This window comes from Pagrus major, chromosome 7 (genome assembly GCF_040436345.1).
Source record: "Pagrus major chromosome 7, Pma_NU_1.0".
NCBI classification, from domain to species: domain Eukaryota; kingdom Metazoa; phylum Chordata; class Actinopteri; order Spariformes; family Sparidae; genus Pagrus; species Pagrus major.
In genome coordinates, this window is record NC_133221.1 from 28299209 (window position 1) to 28321850 (window position 22642).

Sequence of the window (22642 nt, forward strand, 5' to 3'; positions counted from 1 at the left end):
TACCGTGTTTACAAGTTCCTCAAACCACAAATAAGTCACGCTGTTAGTGTCGTTGGAACAACACCACACAACAGCCTATAACTCTACCAATAGAGTTACAACGAGTGGTCGATCAAAAGGAAACACAATAGGTGCAACTACTTTGATGATCATTTAATTATTTAAGTGACACACATTTTACAGTTCAGGCTTCTTAAAGGAACAGTTCCCCCAATGAAGGAAATCCAGTCATTATCTACTCACACCCATGCTGATGGAAAGTCAGACGAAGTTTCGTAGTCCACAAATATTTCTGGAGCTTCACAGCAAAACAGCGTTCTCCTGAACAACTGAAGTAACTGGGGACTTAAAATGCAGAAAAAAATCATGAAATGGCTCCAAACAGCTCATCTGGGATAATCAAGGTCTCTGAGAGACCCCAGATCCTCAAACAGATAAGCACCCTTTTCTAAAGCCAACATTTTCGCTGTAGCTGCTGAGCTAAAAACGTTAGCGCACACACCTGGTCTGAAGTGGATGCACAAGCTGGAATGTGCGTATATGCACGTACGTACCGCAGTCCTTTATAGTGATGGAGTAGTTCTGAGTGCTTACGCTTTAGCTTAGCAGCTACAGTGGAGATTACGGCTCAAAAAAGGCTGTAATGTCTTTTCAAATCAAGCTGGGACCTCAGGGCTTCCAGATAAAAGGATTACACTAGGATTATGTTTTTTTATGTTTTTTGTTTCAGTTGTTTTATTTGCATTTTAAAACAAGTCCAGTTGTGAATGCTGCAACGCTGTTTTGCTGTGAATGACTGAATTTTTATTGTTTTAATTAATAGATTAATAGGGAAATAATCAACAGACTCATCGATAATGAAAATAATTGTTAGTTGCAGAGAATACACATTTTCATATACCTCCTATGCTACATATATACAATGTAATGTAATGCTCACACACACTCTCCCTAACCCTCTGTTTGGCCGATACGACCCCCCACCCCACCCCTACCTCCACCAGAGTGAAACGTGACCTGCATTCACTCTACGATGCTGCTAATTTAAGAAACACACTGAACCCGCTTGCCCTTAGTTTAGCACTTTAACGCGCACACACACACACACGTTTCATCACCCTGCAGACACAAGAAAAAGAGAACCGTTATCAGCTGATGTTTACACGTTGGACGGCAGATGAAAGTGTAGCTGTTACTGACAATCTTCTGATACTCTGAACTTTTAACCGTCTCCACACAAACCATGACATGGAATTTGAATAGTTTAGGATGGTTGAGCATCACCAACTGTGTGTGACAGGCGTTCATACTCTTGGATTTATAAGGCTTCTGAGAGAGAGGATGTCCAAATAGAGTCCCCAGCCCGGCTCACCAATGACAGGAAGTGATTTAAATGCTATCAGACGTGTGCAGTTATCAGTGTCAACCATCAGGGAGTTAGCCTGGAATTACTTGGTACTTGCTAATGACAAGTGTCTTTCTAAAGTGCATTGTAGTCATACCTCTTTTTGATTGGGCCTTTTTATCGTATAGGACTAATTTGCAACCAGTTTTGACCTCTTACAGACCTCTCTCAAGGCAGACAAACAGGTGTTACCTATTACCGCTAATAATGCTTGGATTTTATTTAGGCATGTCATTCCAAGTTTCAAGGCTTAAAGGATAAGTTCACCTAAAATTGAAGATTCAGTTTAATCTCCTCAGCCTCATGCTGATGGAAAGTCAAGTGAAGATTTGTGGTCCAAAAAAGAAGAGAAGTAAATTTGGACTTTTTCCAAATTGATTTGAAAAGACGTTATTGAAACCCACCTGCCTACTTATTAATACAACCAGGTGTTTTCCTCTTCCTTTCACAGCACTGAGATCTGGATTTCTAGGTCAAACTGGGATTCTTTCAGTTCTTTCAGTAGCCAGGCTGCTAGTGGTAGCCATGTTGCTAACGCCGTCTTTGCGACAGTGGCTGGCAACAGTGATAACACAGGGAAGCTATAGTTTGAAACGTTGTCTATTTCCGCTTTAACAATGTTTATAAATATTTTTTTTATCTTCAGTTTGCAAGCAGAAGCCAATTTTAATTTAATGTGTGACTGTAGAGTCAGGGTGTCACAATTCTCAGGTGATATTTAAAAATGAAATATTTACAATACACATATGATAATATTGTGTTAAGAATCCGGTGCCTCTGGATTATTCCCCTCACCCTATTGTTCTTCCCTTTTCAAAGTAGGTGATGGTGATGCACATTACTGCTGGTTGCTACCCGCCATGGAAACAACTAGCTAGGTAGCTACAACCACAGCTACACCAGTACTACCGCTGTGCAAAATCATGTTAGCAAATGACAGATGACGACTCTACCCACACCTAAAAAAAGTGAGCTCTTCAGTGTGGGAGTTGTGTAAATTTTCTATAGATATTGCGCTAATATTTTTATCATTAATCCTTCTGGCCATGATAATCATATAATGAAAATTAACTACATGACTACTACTTCAACTTTCTGTGAACTGCATCAACAGTGTCAAATGTGTGATAGAAACACACATGAATAAACAACAAGGATATTATGATTGTTATTATCAACACTCTCCTTGCTGTAGAAATAATATTCAGAATCCACTCTATAAAGTAACAGCAATAACTTGAGACATTATTAAACACCGGGACCACTTTATTGCATCACATTAAGTTGTTGTTAGGTTCATCCTAGCAATTAGTTAGAGAATACTAAAGTCAGGATTACTTAAAAGCAGAAAGTATGTACAGGAAAATGGTCAAACATCAGAATGGAGCTTTGCAAACACACGTAAGCCACAAGCAACACTAATGTCCCTGGCAAAGAATGTTTTTTTATTGTACAGAATAATCACTCGCGACATTAAAAATCAGAACCGAACTGTATCAGGATTTAAAGACAACTAACTGTGAATGTGATTTCAACTTGAACTATCTTGAGAGGAAATCAACAGATAAAAAGGAACGTGAAAAGGTAGAAAATGAAAAAGTCTCTTGGTTTTCTTTAAAACAAACATGATGCAGATGCAACATCTGATTGGGAGGGATATTTCCACTGTTATTTTTATATGTTAGAAAAAAATATCCAACAACATATGAATTAAAATAAATTAAAAATAAATTAAATTGGAAAAAACTAGTAAAAGACTTTCGCATGTGGCATTGCAGAGCAACAGGGGACACAAGCACCTCTGTTCATTAATCATACTGTTTGATTTGAACGCTCTGACCATCCAGTGGAGGCAGCTGCTTTCCTCCATATCCGTCAGCCTGAAACAGGGCTATAGTAAAATTTACAGGTGGAGCTGAACAACAAAATGCAACTTCAGTTTTTAACAAGAGAAACCAGGAAGAGATAACACTTCACTGGAGCTCTGGCTGAATGAAAAAGTTGTAAATCGCAAAACAAAACAAAAAAATATTGTAGAAAATGGCCAAAACGTCTCAGAAATATGGAAGATCCAACCTGACTTAAATAAAAGAAGAAAATAAAATTTAAAAAAAAGAACCTGGATAACACAATTCAAATTAATCTATAAAATGCACATATATGAGAACTAAAAGTAGTAAATTAATTCTAGATTATTCATGTCAGGATTCATGACCTATGAGGGTCGTCACACTACACTACGTGCTGTCAATCAAACATCATTTAAAGAGAAATAAATCCTGAAATGGCGCCAAACATAAATCAAATAATGTAGAATTTATTCACTAGATTTTCCTCAGTTCAAATATTTGTGCATGTATTTCCTTGTAAGTTAGGCTTGGTCCTTCACAGGTGATAGGATCATCACTGAATTAGTACGTTACGGTAGTGCTATTATGGCTTTTGTCTACATGTAGTTACAGTTCTATAGAAGAATTTACTTTCATGGTTTTCTTAAGGACGGATCAGTTAACGTGTTAGCTAGAAGTAGCTCTGCCAAATTGTCTTGGGCAATACATCTAAAAGTAAAACATTTTTTTTACAAAATCGATAAACATTTTGCAAAACATTGCCAAAGCAGAGGAACATTCACAATAACTGTAGGTCATCATGAGAAGAAAGCAGGCTGTGAGTATTCATTTTCTACGTCTGTGACAAAATAAAATCAACAACTTTACAAAACACTGGTTTTAAGTTCAAACTACATGAAGCAGCATCTACAAATTGCAGTGATGGCAAGCGTAAAAAATGAAAAAGAAAGCCTATCTCGGGAAATTGTTTCCACAGAACAACAAACTGTCCAGTAACAACTAATTCAACTTCAAAGAGTAAGACTTGGTCGAATGATTTAAGGAAGCTCAAAGCAGAATCCAAACATCCTTCCAACACGACGAGCGGTTGCTCGGGCCTCCACAGCACTTTGACAGTGTCAGTATCTGTTTGTTTGTCCTTTATGTAAGACTTCTGACATCACGTCCACAGCTGTCGACAGAAAAATCCTCCTGTTCCCTTTTACTCTTCGTTTACTCTTCGTTCACTGTTCCTTCATCCAGCATCAATGCCTCAGCAGAAGACTAATAAGTATAGTTGTAAACTTGCAGGAATGTTCTGTGCAGTTTGTCCAAAAAACAAAAAAAAAAAACAAATCTTCAAGTCCACTGCCATTTGAAGGAAAAACAAAAAGATCTCTTTTCATATTATGTCTCCCTTTAGTTTGACTTCAGGTCCCTATATTTTGATGTGCTTCATTTCACATTTTCTCTTTTTCCCCCTCAGAGCAGTGTCATCTTCCTCCCAGTGTTAGGACCTGTGGAAATGTCAAGGGCTTTTCTATACCTCATGGACAGGGGACAGAAAACACGGCCAGTGTCAGTGATCCTAGAGATAATTTCTCCCTTCGCTAAAAATCAGTCTGCCAGAATGACAGCGAAATCACAGTATGTGCCACACTGTTCCTTTGTCCTTAAAAAAGAAGAACAAACATTGCTTTTTTCTCCAGGAGATGGAACTTTCTTCCATCATTGTCCTCTGCTTTAAGGTTAAAGGAAAAATCTGTAGCGTCCTTGAGGTCATAGGTCTGTGACTTTGTTTTCTACAGCTGCTGCAATCTGTTGGAGCCTGTAACCGAGCTGCATCTTCTGGGCTGTGGAGTCTTCTTCCAGGGCCGTGATGATCTGACAGAGGATGGAGGAAGTTGGATGAAAATCACTACAATTGTACTGGAATTTTGGGGGACATCAATATAACTGACCATTTGCTAACAGCAACTATAACTAGGCACAGCAGATCTGTAAGGAATGCATTACACTTTTTAAATTTGGACCAGTAACATCATTGTATTGAATTTGCCCCATATTACATTAACTGCTCTGATTGGCCCAAGACAGACCAGATCAGACAGAAATCTGTCTTACTGGGAGCAGACCACACATATCTGCCAGAGCAAATGAAAAGTTCAACAGGCATAGCTGTGGTAACAAAGGGATGCAGGTCTTACAGTTGAAGAGCTAATATGATAGTGTATTTTTAGCACTTAAGAGAGTGAACAAAATGACTACACATGCACCATGATGCATCCAAACCACAGCCCATCAAATCATCCAACCACACAGTCGTGTTTTTGTACATTGGTTATACTCACTTGATCATAGTATTTGTTGATGTACTTGTACAGCTCATGTAAAGCCACGAGGCAGTTGACCTCAGCAGTATAATTCTGTTTGGGGAGAGTAAAAATAGAGAGGTGAAGAAACGTCAGCGGGCAGAGGCTGTTAAGAACTCTATCGGTTGCCATTCATATTTTATTTAACTCCACAGCTAGCTTGTTAGGCACCCACCCAGGTGGTGGGATTGTCCAGGTCCTGAAATGATTTGTACTGAAACCTTTGCCTTAAAAATTTATTTTTGCAAAATAGGAAAACAAGAGCGGGTAACGTACACGAGAGAGTTCTGCAAGAGCAGAGTTCATCTCCTGGTCACTGGCGGAGATGGTCTGACGGATGTCTGCATAGTACCTGAGAGAGCAGAAAAGAGTTATGCAGTGAAAAGAAAGAACTGCAGTGGAATTTAAGGAAATATAATGCCTCCCTTCATATTTTACAGCAGCTGTTATACAAAGCACCTTCAGCTCATCCTGGCAGCAGACTGCACAGAGAACATGTACTGTTTGTACAGATAGTCTGATGTTAAATGGCTGTAATACAAACAGAATAATGGTAAACTTGTATGATGAGCAGAGCTACTTTTCTTACAGCAGAGGATGTGTTCATAAGGATCAAGACTCACTGTTTCAAATGATTTCACCATTTACATCAAATTTACCAAAGATCACTACATTTTAATGATAGTAAACATGTCAATTTTTTTACTAATACAGTTAACAGGAACCCATACATGCTACTTCTTTGTCATCAATGTAGAAAGTCCCTAGACTCCCTTAAAAAATCATGCAGTTTTGTGAGTTGAGTTTGGAGAAAGCTCTTGTCAACAATCATGTTTACCATCCTAAAGAGAGGTGTACTGTCTCTGCTCTTTAATACGTCTGCAGCAGTTATCCTTTTTAATGTACATCAGACTAATAAAGCTTATGAAACAGGCATATTTGTTACATAGAAATCAAGTCTAGTGAAGCTTTAATACATCACCAGTGTAATCTGCAGGGTTTAATGTGCAGCAGACAGCAGTAAGTGTAGCAGTCTGCTCTCAGACCATCCATGCATGGAAGCCTCGCAGGCTTAGTCTACCCTCTGTCTGCCCACTGACAGATTGTCCTCAGTCTCGCTCTCTCCCTCCTTCCTTCCCCCCCTCCCTCACTTCTCTCTCCTCCAGTGTTTTTTATGCCTGCGGGTCAGTGGGGCAACTGGCTGCCATATTCTTACCTCTCCACCATCTGTTTGTAGCGCGGGATGTCTCTGGCGTACAGCAACTTGTTGATGGGAGAGTCCTGTGCAAGGAGGACAAATGGAGAGATGTGTCCTGAATATCACTTAAGATGGATCATACAAAGCCACCGTCCTAATATGAGATGATGTATATTACAAATACCAATTTGTAGTGTATTACAGTAATCTTAGATTTATTATCAACATCATAATTATTATAATTTTCATCATCATTATATTGTTTTTATTATTGCTGTGTTTGTTGTCATTATTATTATTAACATTGTGAGTCATTACCATACAGTAACTAAACTCACACTCCCATCACTTCCCTTATCATCCATGAATTCACTGATGTGAATGTACTGTATATAGTCATGTTGTTGTTCTGATTCACTACCGATATAATTTCCCTCATAGTGCTCGTATAGTGTTTTGTGATTTGTTTAATAGCAGAGCTATAGTGGTATAGAGTTACACGGTTCTGTAATATTGGCAGTGCCTTAAAGTGATTAGCTCACCCGTCCCAGCTTGTGGTCAGCGATGGTGCAGGAATCCATGAAGGTCTGGGCGATGACGGAGAGCACAGCATCCACGTGGTCTGAGGTCTGCACGTCAAAGATGAACTGTGGGTTCTTCAGGATATTGATCCAGAAGCGCAAGGGTAAACTGTTTGGACAGACAAGAAAGTCAATGCACGTGTTAACAAAGATCCACTGATTACAATGGATATCAAGACAATGTATTTACTGTATAAACAAGAGGAAAAGTGACACCTTAATAAATGTTTTGTTCAGGTTAAAGGATCTTTTTAAGGTACTTTTTACACCTCATCTGTTCGGCTTGATTCCAACAAATTGTGCATTTGCCTGTAGCTCAGTTTAATGGAAATCTGGTGTTGAATAAATCTCTGATTCAGAGATGCCTCTGGTGAAGTTTATTGTGTGAAAGCAAAGCAGACTAACCACAATTCATAATCGCAGTTATGTGATTTTGATATGAAGATAAACTATTAAATCTATCTTCAGTGACTGTCAAAGGAGTCATTAATAGTTTTCTGTCATCTTCATACACAAAAGAAAAAAAACATATATATATAAATATATATATAATATATGAATAGATATACATACATATATATATATACATATATACATACATATACATATATACATACATATATATACATATATACATATGTAAGATTAAATGGTCCTCTTGGTAATGCATACTGTATATGTGTTAGCATGTGAGTGCTTGGACTTCCCTCATAAATTGATAAAACTGAAGGAGTTCAGTGAGTAGCGGGGTGAGTGTGGCTGTGGCTCAGGAGGAAGAGCGGTTTGTCCAATAATCGGAAGGTCAGTGGTCGATCCTCAGCCCCTTTACATGTACAAGTGTCCTTGGACCAGATACTGAACCGCAAATTGCTACCAACGGCTGTTCCATCGATGTGTGAGTGTGTGTATGAATGTTTCATGGTAACTCTGCCACCAGTGTGTGAATTTGTGTGTGAAAGGGTGAATACTGACTTGTGTTGTCCTTGAGTGGTGAGTAAGACTAGAAAAGTGAGAAATAAATGCAGTCTGTTTGATTGCAGGATGACTGGCTGTCAGTCACTGGTATTTGATTTCGCCAAATTGGTTCATGTAGCAATGATGATGCAGGATGACAGAGGGAGAAACGATCCAGTAAATGAGTTACTTTCCCGTCCGTATGACCTCATTTTTACTTCTCTTGGATTGATGCAATAAGTCACTGTGAGCACAGCTAGACCAGAACTAAAAGGCAACAAGATGGATAATGTATTAGTAAGGATGTATTTTTCTTCTCTGCCCGACCACATGAACCAAAATACATTGTGAAAGTGACTGAAATAACCCTTTGATTAAGAGTTCAAGAGCTCTGGTGACATTTCCAGGAACTCCTCAAGAGATGTTTTTGATATTGTATCATAAAGTTGTGGCATTTCACATGAATCTTAACATCACGTCATCGTAGAAATACGTGTTCAACTACTGTCCATATGTTCTGTGTGGGCATGCTTTGCTGACACATGACGTTCTTACAGCGTCAGATGAAATTTCCCTTGCAGTGTGTTTATATCTTTTCTCACATGGCGGCCCACCAGAAGTTGGCCTGTGACCCATTTCTGGCTTCAATCCCCGTCTTCTCACATCCAAACCATTTGTGAGCTGCTGCTGCTGCTGCTGCCGCTGCTGCCAGCCAGTTACCTGTTGGTCTTCCAGATGTGGATGGTCTCAGGGTCAGTGATGTTGTGCTGCAGAGCCTGCTCATCCAACAAGTCGAAAAAGTATTTGACAGCCAGAGGTACAGGGCGACTGGTGCTGAGGATGGCGGTGAATAAATCATCCACAAACTTCTGCAGTGTTCCCTGAGACAGAGCACACAGTGAAACTGATAAATAAACCACATGTTTACGCAATCAAGCTCACAGTGGGTTATCTGCTCATTTGTGGTATTCTCATAACTGCCGTTTGCTGTAATTGTGATTATTACTTCACTACTACTGGCTGTTTCCCAGACATTACTCTTTAAATACATCTAGTCAAACTTTGTCTCCCCAGCACATTCCATAATCCTTACTCCGTACACTAACCTGTTCACTGTCACACGTAATAACTAGAGGGTGTAACGGTACATGTATTTGTGTCTTCATCATTGCAACCTCTTTGTCTTAGTGTCTGTATGTTTATGTTCCATCACCTTCTATACTGCTCTTTGTTTTGTCACATGATTTCACCAATTCAAAAGATGCTTTCATTACAGGAGCCCTCCACTGATTTAGCACTAGGATCATCTAGGATCCGGTTATAACAAAATATACTATCCTGTTGCATTATGGGAAATGTAGGATCATCTTTTTTTAGAGCTTGATCCATACCAGAGACTGATGTCAGGATATCTCACTCACTGCTGTACAGATAATGACTGTTTGTTGTTTTTGTACCACTTTAACCTTTCTGTGACTAAACAGTGGAGCCATGACGGATATTCATACTACACCACTTAAGAGTTTTCCTTATCGAATATACTACACATAATACTTTCATGCCCACTACATTTTTTACACCATGCTTATCAACATGTGTTTATTGTGAGAAAAGATCAGCAGGATGTGTTGGGTCAACAGATATATTGAAGATGAATATTTCATTTGTTTTAAATAATGCAGACTCACACTGGATCAAGACTGATGATGGTTTCTTTGTGAAAATGTAAGCTCAAAATAGCACAAAGCCATAGTCATGAAGGCTGCCATGTTCACACCCTTTTAACCAGATGGCTTTACTCACTATAAAAGACGAGCAGCTCTGTTACTCCTTATGGTGCAGTTACAGGCAGTGTTAGCTGTCTCGTGAGTTAAGTGTGGAAGATTATCCAGAAGTAAAAAGAAGACACACTTCATACTATTGTATCTAACATGGAGAATCCACCACGGTGCCACAAAACATGCTCATCTAAACTGTCTACTACGCTGCCTGTTACTTTTTAACGCAATAAGTGTGGATCGTTCATTTAAAGAATGTGAGCATCCAACATGTGTGGTACATGTAAGTATGCAACACCTGTTCAAATCAGAGTGACTGAGCAGCATGTGTTTTACCTTCATGGAGAGCAGTCGTGTGAGGTAGATCTCGGGGATGGCCTTGGCCCTCTCGCCTCCCCTCTCCCTCACACTGCCTCTCCTGTGCTTGGGCAGCTCCGACTCTTCGCTGGCTTTCACCAGATGCCACAGCCTCACTCCTCCCTCCTCCCCATCATCCAGCATAGGGGTCTCTGGTAGGAGGGGACCACAGTGATATTAGTATATTTGTCTTGGCTTGGTGTTGTCTATTTCTCAGCTGTTGTCCGTTTTACAACTACTTTTATTGCCAACTCTCAGCTTCCCACTGCAACATAACACACCAATACACTGTCAAACAGCGACCTCTGCTGGTTATTCAGACTCTGTTCAGCCTGTCAGGAAACACGACTGCATAATATCTGTACTTACCAACATTCACTTAAACAGTATTTACTTGTAACATGCTGTTAAAAAAACATCTAGACTGATTCATTTTCTTCGTTCCGTATGTATGTTTAGCTGCTCACAAAATAAATTAAATAACATAATATTTTGACCATGTGCTTAAATTAGTCAAATAATAAAGCTTGCTCTGTATTTCACTGATTAGTATCTTCAACAAAAAGGAAAAGAAAAGTAACTGAGATAAAATCAAATCTGTGTAACTGCTCACTGTCTGGCTGAATATGAGTAGTGGAGATAGAATATGACGGGGTAACAGAGGAAAAAAAGAAGTCTGAGTTGCATCTGACAATATTCCATGAGTTTTCTTTAAAAACTGAGGCTGTGGCTGTGTATATACAGTAATGGGCCAAGATGAATTAAGCGTTGTTCCGAAGTATAAAAAAATCTGGAAAAAAGCACTCTTGGCCATTTTGCATTCATGTTTAAGACGCTGCCTAACTTCAGATCCTCATGTCCCCGTCTCTTAATAACTGCAAAGTGATTTCTGCCACTTGAAGTTCCTACCTGTTCATATCTAAATGATGTATTTGTGTTTAGTGTGTTTACAATCCACAAAAAAATGAGACTCACTTTCTCCAGGCATGTAATCATGGCTGTCATGGAGGTGATGCTTGGTGTTCCTGGGGACGAGGGCCACTGTTGCTCCATCAGGGACCTGCATCACACAGTTTTATCACATCTTTCACACTTTGGAAAAACTGCCTCAAACATTTAGAGGAATTTTACGAGTCTAGATAGTTTTCACAGCTGTATTCTGCACATTCAGGGCTGATGTGTGTGTGTGTGTGTATGTTAGTGTTTGTGTGACTTGCTCTGACCTTGTAGTGCTGCAGTGTATTAAGTCGCTTCCATGAGCCTTGTACCACTGATGTCAGGTCCTCATCTGATAAGATTAGGTGACCTGCAACACCTGCACGCCATTCTGGAGAGAAAATGTTTATATGACCTCTTGTTACTGATTATCATTGCAATTAGTTGAGAATTTTTTGTATCCTAATCACGTTATGTCGCTCCATGTATTCCAAGACTCCCCAGGCCTGCCGAAAAGTTAATGTGAACAACTGCTCCATATGACTGAAAGCCCACTCATCACTACAGTCACCTGCTAAGGAGAAGCAGGATGTTGTAACACAAACTGGACTTACCGAGGTGTAATGAGTCAATGTGTGGCCTCTGTGAGAAGGAGGTTCCCTTCCATGTTTGCTCCACAAGTTTCTCCTTCACTTGAGTGATGGTGTCACAGTCGAGGACTTTCGCAGGTACCGTCTGGGTAGTAGTGCCTCCAGTGGTGGCTGCAGCTGGCATCACAACATTTAAGGTCTGGACAGATCAACAGGAGGATTGTTTGACAGTGGTAAATACTGCGATACCACTAGAATGAATTTCAGTGAGTGTGTGCCGTCGTCCATATTGGTTTGAGTTAAACTTGTAAGCTTTATTTAGTCACTCAAGTTTGAATTCAGAAAAATAATCAATTAGGTTTGACATTAACTATAATAAATATCATGTAACAGTTAATGTTAATTTGACCCCTGCTTAATGTGATACAATTTGTTTGGAATAAAGAAAAGAACTATGCAAACTTAATGCCACCAAAAATGACAAAAAAGAAAGAAAAATCTGCTTCTTGAGTAAAATACACATTGTACTGCCATGACTGTAATATTGTTAACATATTAACTCTGCCTGTGTTAATATACTGTATATTGTATCTCTGTGTGTCCTGACCAGTGTGCGGTACTCCACGTCCTCTCGCAGCAGCCGGTTGTCATTCAGTGTGTACTTGGCTTTTCCCGTCACAGCGTCCACAGGTCCCTTGTCCACCTGGTGCTTTATTGCTCTGAACAGCATGTAGAACGACTCCCCTGCTGATTCCTGGCCAAGAATAAAGACGGAAGGTCAACAGTGTCCCAACACAACAGGATTTAATTTAAGAGTCACTCAATGCATGTCCTGACCGAGCTGTCTCCATTACGTGTGAGCAGCCAGGATTGGCCAGCCTGCGTGTGGACGAGGCCAGAATGATCAACTGAATTTCATTTGTACTGGCTTCAATAGAGAGTTTTCACAGAGATACATCTTTTAAATGCCAAGTGTTTCTAACGGGCTTAATATTTATCAAATTTAATTTGAGACATTTTAAGACGTAGACGTGCTGTATTTCTCTGAATAAGTACAGGCTTTTGATGCAGATTTAACCTTCACTCACTGATCTCTGGTCAGGTTTAATATACTAGCATACATACCCTCAGAAAGGTAAACAGACAGATGGACATCCAGTTTGTCAAAAGCTTTTCAACCACTGATTCCGTTCTGGAAAAAGAAAAAAACATGCATGTAAACAAATGATGTATGGATGGAGAAAGTGTCAGTGGCCCAGCGCTGAAGATAAACTGACCAACTGAGTTCAGCCTCACCTCCTGAGCATCAATTTGGGGTTCTTGGCCACATACTGCTCCACCAGATCATTGAGGAGTGTTTTCAGGATGTCTGTGAAGTACTCCAGTTTACCATGCAGGGCTACAGTCAGCAGTGAGGCCACATAGGCCCGGTCCCTTGGAGAGAATGTCCGCTGGACCTCCAGAGTGTGAATAAACTACAGAGACAACAGGGATAAGAAGATCAAATCATACCTTGGTGGATTAAATTGTAACTAAGTGGCCGACATCAGTGTGTAAGGTTGAACAATAAGCTATCACCCTTAAAAAAGCCTGCTACAAGCTCAGAACCACTGCTTTTCAGTATGTATAGTACATCAATAATCTCCATCTGACTGTAACTTTGTACTGTGCCAATAGATACAAACCTAAAGACCTAACCTCCTGGCATCAGTGTAAATCAGGGGTCAGCAACCTTTACGATCAAAAGAGCCATTTTTGCCCCCGTCCCTCGCCAAAAAAATATGTCTGGAGCCGCAAAACATATTTGTGTCTTATAATGAAGGTAACACGGCCTAGAAAGTCTAAATTAGCCTATCAAGATTATTAATCAGCCTCAATGAGCGTTCATTTATAATTCCACATGATGTGGCAACTCTGCAGTGGGCTACTTATGCTTACAGTATAAGATACTTGAACTTTGCATTTCCATTTCAGTGATGCCATGTTTTGGTGCATTTATGAAATAGAAGAACTAACCTACAATAAATAGAAATAGAGTAGCAATACAGAACTATATATGCAGACCTACTTAAGTCCTCCCTGTGTTAGTGAAAATGTACAAAATAAAAAGTAGCCTCTTTTGATAATAAATAAAACACATAGTGGCAGGCAGTAAAAGTAAAAAAAGGACAGTTTAAATTTATTTTAGTCCATTTCAGTGGGAGTTAATCCTTCTTTTTTATCCTCGGCCACATACAGCAATCAACCCTCGGGCTTGAGCATTAAACACAATGTGTTAACTCAGGATCATTAAATTAATCACAACTTGATAGAACAGATACAATTCTGTGTGTAGGCTACGCATTTTTATTTTAGGAGAATGCAAAAATCACTGTCGGCCTAAAGCAGTGATGATGATAAAATATGTATATGTATATATATATATATATATATGTATATATATATATATATATATATATATATATATATATATATATATATATATATATATAATTCATTTTCATGTAAAATGTCAAAGCCACAGGGGGGCAAAAGAGCCGCATGTGGCTCCAGAGCCGCAGGTTGCAGACCCCTGGTGTAAATGGACACAAAATCATGTGGATGAAATTAAATACTTGGGTGTTACCCTTGATCCAACTCTTAACTTCAAAAAGCATAGAAAAAAAATCTGAAATTTAACCTTGCAAATCTTAGATATAAGAAACTCAGTTAAGGTATCATATTCCTACTTGAACGCAATAATTCATTTATGTTTTTCATTCTGTACGACAAGTTGGTCTCAGGCAGGTAAAACAGGCTCGAGACCGCCTGAATCATTGTATAAAGAGTCCTAAAAGTTCATAATAATAAAACACATCGGTATCACCACTGTTGTATATTCACCAAATTTCCTCACCAGATTGACAATCTAAGTACTTTGTGCTCTCGTAATGTCTAATTTTGGAACATATCAATAGCTTACGTTACATCTCTCCTTTATGTTTTATATAAGATTCATGTTTATTTTCTCCATTGCCCTGTTCAACTAAAGATGTATGAAACGTGAAGATGTGAAGATACAGCAAGTTATTGGGAAAACTCATGTTGTGGATGTCCCCCCACATTAAGACACATTCCTTTGCTGACCTTGGTGAGAAAAAGTTTACTGTTGAGCAGATTGGACAGCTGAACCAGCCCTTGCTCCACAGTCTGCCTTCGACTCTCAGGAACATCCAGATCTCGTCTCAGTGGTGAGTCCTGGTGGCCTGGAAAGAAAATGCGCTCGGCATATGCCCGGTAATCCAGGAAGGGAATCCCTGAACCCACCAAATCACTGGACATGTCCATCATCTCAGTCATCAGGTCTGAAGGAGGAAAAGGGAATGAAGGCATCAGTTTGAGCATCTTCCTTATTTTGGGACAGTGGCTGAGCTGATGTTAAGGTTTGGATCGTACCTGTGAACTCCTTCTTACAGCGATCTCTCACACTGGTCTCCAGGTTCTCCAGCTGGATCTGCACCTTCTTATAGTCCCTCATGGCCTGTTTGCTCTTCCTCCTGACAAATAACAATGCATAGACAATATTAAGGTAAAGACGAAAGAAAGTTAACAGGAGAAGTACTACTTGAGGACAACAAGGTAAGTCAGTGGAATTGAAGTGAAATGACAAAGTGTTGTACATGTTTACCTGTATATGAGGACTATGATGAGCACAATGAGAGCCACTATGGAGGCTCCCACCCCAACTCCCACCTGAGCCTCCAGAGGAAACGTAGACTGGGCCTGGCTGTCATACTGCACTCTGCCCAGAGAGAAATTCAGATTCCCCATTTTCACCTGGAAAGCACAAATACAGACTTTTTAAACCATGAAGCAGAAAAACAGCTCAGAATGCAATCATATACTGTTGTTCCTCTACACTGATTTACTCTTAAATCCTTATTCTCCATTAGCTTCACCTGATCAGAGTCCTTGGCTGCAGTCCGGTTACACTGAATGTAAATGTGAACAGGTTCTCAGTAACATTAACTCACTGTGAATTCAGGCAGACTGTCCATGCCATCCTGTTTGTTGCTGGCTGTGACTGACGGCTGCTGGGCTGGTGGTTCACAATACAAGTGGTTGCGGGTGAGGGTCTTCACTGAACACACCCCCTCCCCTATCCGAGCCTCCACCTCATGCTTGTAGATGGCCAGATCCAGGTTTTCTCCCTACAGGGGAATGATACAAAATGATGCACAGCATAGTCTTACAGACAAGGATATATTGACATATACTAAAAAATATAATGAAATATATTAAAAATAATACATTTTAATATATGGAAAGTCATTGTCTTTTTCATTCAAGAATGAAAATATATATTGATAATACATTGGTAATACATAGTAATATGTATTTAAAAATCTATTTCTTAAAGGAACAGTTCACACAAAAAATGCAAATTCAGTCATTACGTACTTAACTGAAATGGCCGCATGCAGCTCTTCAAGCGTAATCCAAGTGTCCAGTGGATTTGAAAAGACATTACGATCACCCTTTCTTCAGCTGAAACCTTCACTGGAGCTGTTAAGATGAAAGTTTTGGCGTGCACCAGGTCTGCAGTGGGTGCATGAACTCGACGATGTCTTTTCAAATCAATTTGGGATCTCGGGGCTTCTGGACACTTGGATTATGCTGGACGAGCTGTATGGAGTCGTTTTATGTTTTTGTTGTTTTGTTTTTTCATCTCCCCCAAGTCTCCATCTACTTCAAGTGTCTAGAAGAACGCTGCAACTGTTTTGCTATAGGCATGGGAGTGAGTAGATAATGACTGAATTTTCATTTTTGGGTGAGCCATTCCTTCAAAATAAATTTGAACATATTACTAGATATTACATTTTTGGAATATATATGGTGTTTTTTTTATTGTTTTGTTTTTTTACAATATATGAAAAATGGCAATAATAAGCTTACTTGTCAATGTAAAAAGAATATATAATTTGATATATTAAATAATATCTCGCAAGTACATTATTAAATACATATTAAATACATATGAAGACGACACTAATTTAAACACAAGACTGTTTCAACACTTCATATCAGTGTTATATGGAATTAGGTGAAAATATTCTCATAACACTGTTTAATTGACACAATAATGAAATAAACTGCAATATTTATTACGGTTGTGGAAAAGTGAATGTCTTCCTGCACTTCTTAGACTGGCCCACATACTGAAGTAATTTCTTAAACACAGTTTGCAGTAGAGAGCAGAAGAGAAGTTGGTTTCATCAAAGGTTGTGAGTCCTGACCTCCACAGAGATGATGCTGCCAGGTTTGTAATGGTACGGTTTGCTGGGGTCATTCTGGTTCAGTGAGTAGAGCTGCGGGTTGGGCTCGTAGCTGAAGGCTTCACTCCCCACTGCACTGAAGTCAAAATGTAGGCTGTCCAACAGGAAATGAACTTTGACCCTGGCCCTCCTGGCCTCTGGACCCACCGCAGGAGTCGGACACAAGATGAGGGAGGAACTGTTCACTGTGCAGCGTGACTCGTACTGCAGGAGAGCACAGGAACAGTCAAATTAAGGATGTGAGAGAAATATTAGTCTGAAGGAAAATTATGATCATCGTCACCCTGCTGAGTTTTATATTTGACAGCAGCTTTAAATATTTTTTTACCATATATATTTGACAGGTTTAAAGAAAACTGAACACAGACCACAGAGAAAACAGACCTGTTTGACATGACAGAGTGTTCCCTCAGGGCAGTCGGCCTCTGGGACGATCCTCCTCAATCTCTTCATTGGACTCCGATGATCCCGGTATCTGGTCAGGACTCCTTTATTCCTCCTGACGATGCTCCTTCTCCTCCTTGGGGGGAGAGTGTCAGGAGGACTGAGGGTGACCCTCATTTTGGGCTCCTGGACCACATCCAGGTTCTGACCAGAGACTCGAATGATTCTGCCTCCCCTGAAGAGGAAAGGAGAACAGAAGAAAATCATGGTTGGAAAGACGATTACATTACATGTTAAACTTAAACAACTGACATACTGGGATAATAAATAAGCCTGTTAAAGACTGCCATTTTGCGTCAATGCAATCTTTCCACTTTAGCGTATTTAGTGAGTATTTACAGATGTAATTGTCTTCAGTTGAGTTGACAGGAGGTGACTTCTCCAATTGTTCCCTTGTTCAAAGTGTCAGACGGTTCCAGATTATTACAGTCCAAATGTGTTCAGTATATTTTAAGTATTTTTCACAATGAAACTTCTATACAATTTATTCCAAGTGATGGAGAAAAAATCATATCAGAATACCTGATGCAAGACTGTGTGAGGAAAATCATGAATATAATTATTTTAGTGAATTTTAGTTGTTTGATGTTTTATGAAACTTTAAATGTAATGCACAGAATGTCACATGTATTCCTACATATACGTAGATATGGAAGAAACATGATTCAACAACCCTGATTACAGAGAAGTTGGGACACTATGGCAAACATAAACAAAAACAGAATGCAATCATTTGTCCCCTGTCCCAACCTGTTTGAAATGTGTTGCTGATATCAAATTCAGAATAAGCATACATTTGCACAAATGAAAGAGGTTGATGTGGTGAAACATTAAATATATTGTCTTTCTACTGTTTCCAATTGTGTTCAATTGAGCCACAAAGGATTAGCAAACAAGATCAGGACAGACAAACATCATCTTTTGGTTTACTTCTTAAAATAGATTACTGCCCACTATCTGCCTTAACTTTTAACTGTATCCAAGACGTGTGAGGTTGAGATTTCAGGGTTTTGCTCTAAAAGAAAAGTGTCACCACAACAATTATACAATGTATATTATGTACATGTTTAAAGTATACTATAGAAATGTATGAATGATTAAAGATTGCTCTGTTGAGACTGATAACTACCTGAGAAAGCTTTTGGACGGAGCAGCCATTGTGATGTTGGGGTTTGGGGTGTAATGATACACCAAACCCTGAAGGTGTCGCTCTGCTCCACCGAACCGCACAGTGATGCTGTGTTCTCCTGTTCTGTTGCTGCCTCGGGTCAGACAGCTGATCTGATCCTCCTGGATGTTCAGCCTGAACAGAGGTGGACATTTTACATTTTAACCCCACGTGTATATCAGTCTGTTTACAGTAAAAGAAAGTAATAATTCATGGTCAATTAGAAACACTTACACCATACATGGCACTCCTCCGATTAAGACGCTGACTTCACTCGGGTGTCCAGTCCTCAGTCTCTGGCCTCTGATGGTGAGAGATGAGCCCCCCGCCTTGGGCCCTCTTTGGGGGAAGATGCTGCTGAGTACGGGATCCTGGAGATGCAGAGACAAGGAGAAGAAGAAAGATAACGGATGAGATGAAGGGAGAAAAAAAAGTGTAATCAATAATCCGATACTGAGCGGCTGATTTATTGTGAAGATAAAAGAGACACCAGGGCATTCTGGGAAACACTAGAAGGCTGCCTCACAGTCAGCTAGCAGAACAATTAATCTGCTTGTCACTTGGGCCAATTAATTAAGGCTGTTGTCAAACCTACGGCCCTTTTACTGTAATGTAAATGAGGAGACATGTTATTACCTTATTGCACTGCAGTGGTTCACTTACATTTACAAGGCAGTTTCAAGTGAAGCCTAATTAACAAAAGCTAGGAGCAGCGAGCTGTCGTTTCATTAATTGGTCAGAAATCTTCAGTGGGAAAGCACTTTTTATGGATAAACAAACACGGACATTAAACAGCTGCTGCGAATTTTTACAACCAATCATTCTCGATGCTTCCTCAAGTCGAATTCGAACGCTGACAGATCACATTTCCAGCACATTCTCCAAATGAGGCATTTCAGGATTAGGTTAGAAATATACCAAGGGACTCTCCCTCTCAGAGAGGTCTTGATGCGTCTGTTTTGATCCACACCCAAGACCGATTACTGTGTACTCATCCATAAAGCTTGACAAAACTCAGGGGGAAACATTCAAGAATTCAAAGTAACTGCTGCTTGTGAAGTGTGTGTGAAAATGCCCCCGAGATGTCTTTGTTTTTTAAATGCTTGTTTATTTGCTTCAGAATAATTATGAAATCCTGCCAGTGTAGGCTTTTTGAAAGGGTGGAGTTTCTGTAGATATTCAGTGGGTTTACATGCACTTAAAGTGTAACTCCACCGATTTTACACATTATTTGTCTTTACGGGTCTGTTAAAGTACTACTGCATATGTGATAATTGTAGTATAAAGCCCTTTGTGGCACCAGAGGAAGCTGCATGTAATCTGATAAATTGTCCAGAGTAACCCTTTAGGTAAGCAGGTTATAGTGTGCTTTGGGTCTGAAGACTACAAGTCTGAAAATGAAAAAAAATGTAGGGGTGTGGAGTTACAATCTTAAAACTGTGATGAAAAATTCAGACATATTTGTGCTGTGAGGACGAGCAGTGGTCCTGATGGTAGGAGAGAATTCTGATTACCAAATGATCAAAGTTACCTGATTTCTCTGAGTAACTGTTTTTTTGAGTGGTTGCAAACATTCTGACTGTGGCTGAATTTACCTGGAATCTGAAGATCTGTGCAGACAGTCCGAGTCCTCCTCCCCTCACTTTGACTGAGGCCTGGCCGCTCTTTTCTTTTCCACTGCTTGTAGTCTCACACACTATCCTACAAGATAAAGACAGAAGACTGTCACAGTTATAAAAATGGAAACAGAAACATTTCCCAGCAGGCTATGTTCAGGTGTGGTAACAATGACTTGCCTTGAGGAGACTTCGTATCTGCTGTGGATGACATTGCAGTGGACCCCGGCTACTTGGACTGAGTTCTGGATGTCTTCAGCTCTCTGGCCGAGGTTGGAGCCTGAAATGGTCACGACGGTCCCCCCCTCTACGGGACCAGATACTGGGTCCAACTGAAACACAAGAGCACACAAATATGAAATGTATATCCTGCCTTTTTCTGACATAATGCCTCAATAACATGACAGCGTGACATGAAAATGGTGTCCATGAGACATGTAACGACACAGTCCGTTCATGGTTCAGCACATTGTATAAAACTGGGTGTATGGTTTGATGCAGTATTGCTAAAAGTGGTAAACCGGGGGGTAAAAACCATTGGGACCACTGCTGCACATCATTCCTTATCTCTCTCCCCTCATTTCTTGACAGCAGACATAACAGACAGACAATAAAGACTGAACTGAACGGAACCAAACAGCAGAGTCAAAGGAGCATATATCTGAGCTGTCACATACAGAAAACATCCAATTTGTCAGATACGGAATAAAACAGAAAGCAGTCCTGCAGTCAGAACAAGATAATGATTCACATCATTATTATATCTTGCTTTTCTCAGACAGTGACTTCCACCGCAAAAATAAAATAGATAGGAAGTTTATTCTTCAACACCTTTTTCTCTAAAAGCCAAAAGAATCCTTAGGAAGTGTTCAAAAGATTGTAAAAACATTCTTACAAAGTGAATGACAGGTGCAGGACAGGTGTGTTGGACCTCATCGGTGCAGGAGTCCTGATACACACAGCGAGAGCTAACGGCACCGCCACACCATACACAGCCATACTTGGGGTCTGCAGTGCGACACCGGCTGCAGTCTGACCGGCCCACTGAACAATTGAACAGAGTCACTGAAACGAGGCAGAGAGAGGAAGTCTGTGAGGAAATGACATTATTTTAATGCCAAACTATATAAAATGAACCCGCTACTGTACGTAATCAGAATCTTACATCTCCCGCATACAAATGATGTCACACAAACAGACAGAAAAACAGTCCTCACCATACAGATCCTCAGCGCTGTCGATGTGGAAGTTGTTTTTCCTCCTCACATTGATCATGGCTGCATATTCCTCCAACAAGGCAGAATAGGCATACTGCACCAAGAACAGCAACATCAGTTAAACAGGCATAAGTGCTACTTGTGATATCTTAAATGAGTTGATGTTATGCACACTCATGTGCAAAGCAGCGACAGTGTGCATCAAATTATCTGGTTATGAGAGCAAATGACAAATATTCATAGAAACACACAAAAGCTTGATCATGAGATGTCAGTTCATAGATTTTCTATAATATTGCATGCCAATGGGCTATTGGTGTTTTTTTGTGACCTTTTTCTGTTGATTTACAGTCATTATGAATGTTTATTCCATCAGATTGAAACAGAGGAAGTTGATAAATTATTGTACAGCCTGCAGCAAAATGGTGACCCAAACAAGCATACAAAGCGGGGTGGGCGGGGTCAGTTATTCAGAGCCGGCCAGCTCTGGAGAAGAGTGATGTGCAGAACCAGACCTTCTGGAGGAATAAACACCTGGAGTTACATCGGTTTCTGCTCTGATCCGGAGCCATTAACAAACAGGGGAAGAGGTCAGAGATTACGTTTTAACTCTTGGGAAAAAGAGGATACATCTTCACTCCTATTTATCAACCTGACTGCAGCAGTGACCCGCGGAGGTGATCTCGATTGTGGGGATGTTTATGTACTGTAAGGTTGACTGCCCGGAAATGTATTTTCCTTTTGAACATAATGTTACAGAGAGGAGAAAAGAGAGAACCAGAGTCTCTGGTGAGTGCTGAGATTAGTGAGAGGTTGAGATCAAAAACACACACACCTTTATGGCTAATGTACAGTAAAGTAATCTGTCTGATTGATGCAAAT

General features: G+C 39.9%; 1 protein-coding gene across 1 annotated transcript in view; it reads right to left on the bottom strand.

Moving 5' to 3' along the window:
- Nucleotides 1-3420: 3420 nt before the first annotated feature.
- The window catches only part of plxnb1a (plexin b1a), a 72683-nt gene continuing 53461 nt past the window's right edge, over nt 3421-22642 (bottom strand). Inside the window, exons 15-39 of the mRNA XM_073471188.1 lie at nt 21761-21854; nt 21439-21608; nt 20724-20875; nt 20523-20628; nt 19162-19298; nt 18889-19062; nt 17700-17934; nt 17277-17519; nt 16014-16190; nt 15668-15816; nt 15436-15536; nt 15127-15344; nt 13297-13475; nt 13126-13192; nt 12608-12754; nt 12025-12199; nt 11698-11801; nt 11450-11534; nt 10454-10626; nt 9060-9220; nt 7347-7494; nt 6823-6887; nt 5883-5958; nt 5586-5660; nt 3421-5118 (exon numbers count right to left, since the gene is read on the bottom strand). Coding sequence (XP_073327289.1) covers nt 5014-5118; nt 5586-5660; nt 5883-5958; nt 6823-6887; nt 7347-7494; nt 9060-9220; nt 10454-10626; nt 11450-11534; nt 11698-11801; nt 12025-12199; nt 12608-12754; nt 13126-13192; nt 13297-13475; nt 15127-15344; nt 15436-15536; nt 15668-15816; nt 16014-16190; nt 17277-17519; nt 17700-17934; nt 18889-19062; nt 19162-19298; nt 20523-20628; nt 20724-20875; nt 21439-21608; nt 21761-21854 — 3516 coding nt within the window. The 3' untranslated portion in view covers nt 3421-5013. The remainder of the gene's footprint in view (nt 5119-5585; nt 5661-5882; nt 5959-6822; nt 6888-7346; nt 7495-9059; nt 9221-10453; nt 10627-11449; nt 11535-11697; nt 11802-12024; nt 12200-12607; nt 12755-13125; nt 13193-13296; nt 13476-15126; nt 15345-15435; nt 15537-15667; nt 15817-16013; nt 16191-17276; nt 17520-17699; nt 17935-18888; nt 19063-19161; nt 19299-20522; nt 20629-20723; nt 20876-21438; nt 21609-21760; nt 21855-22642) is intronic.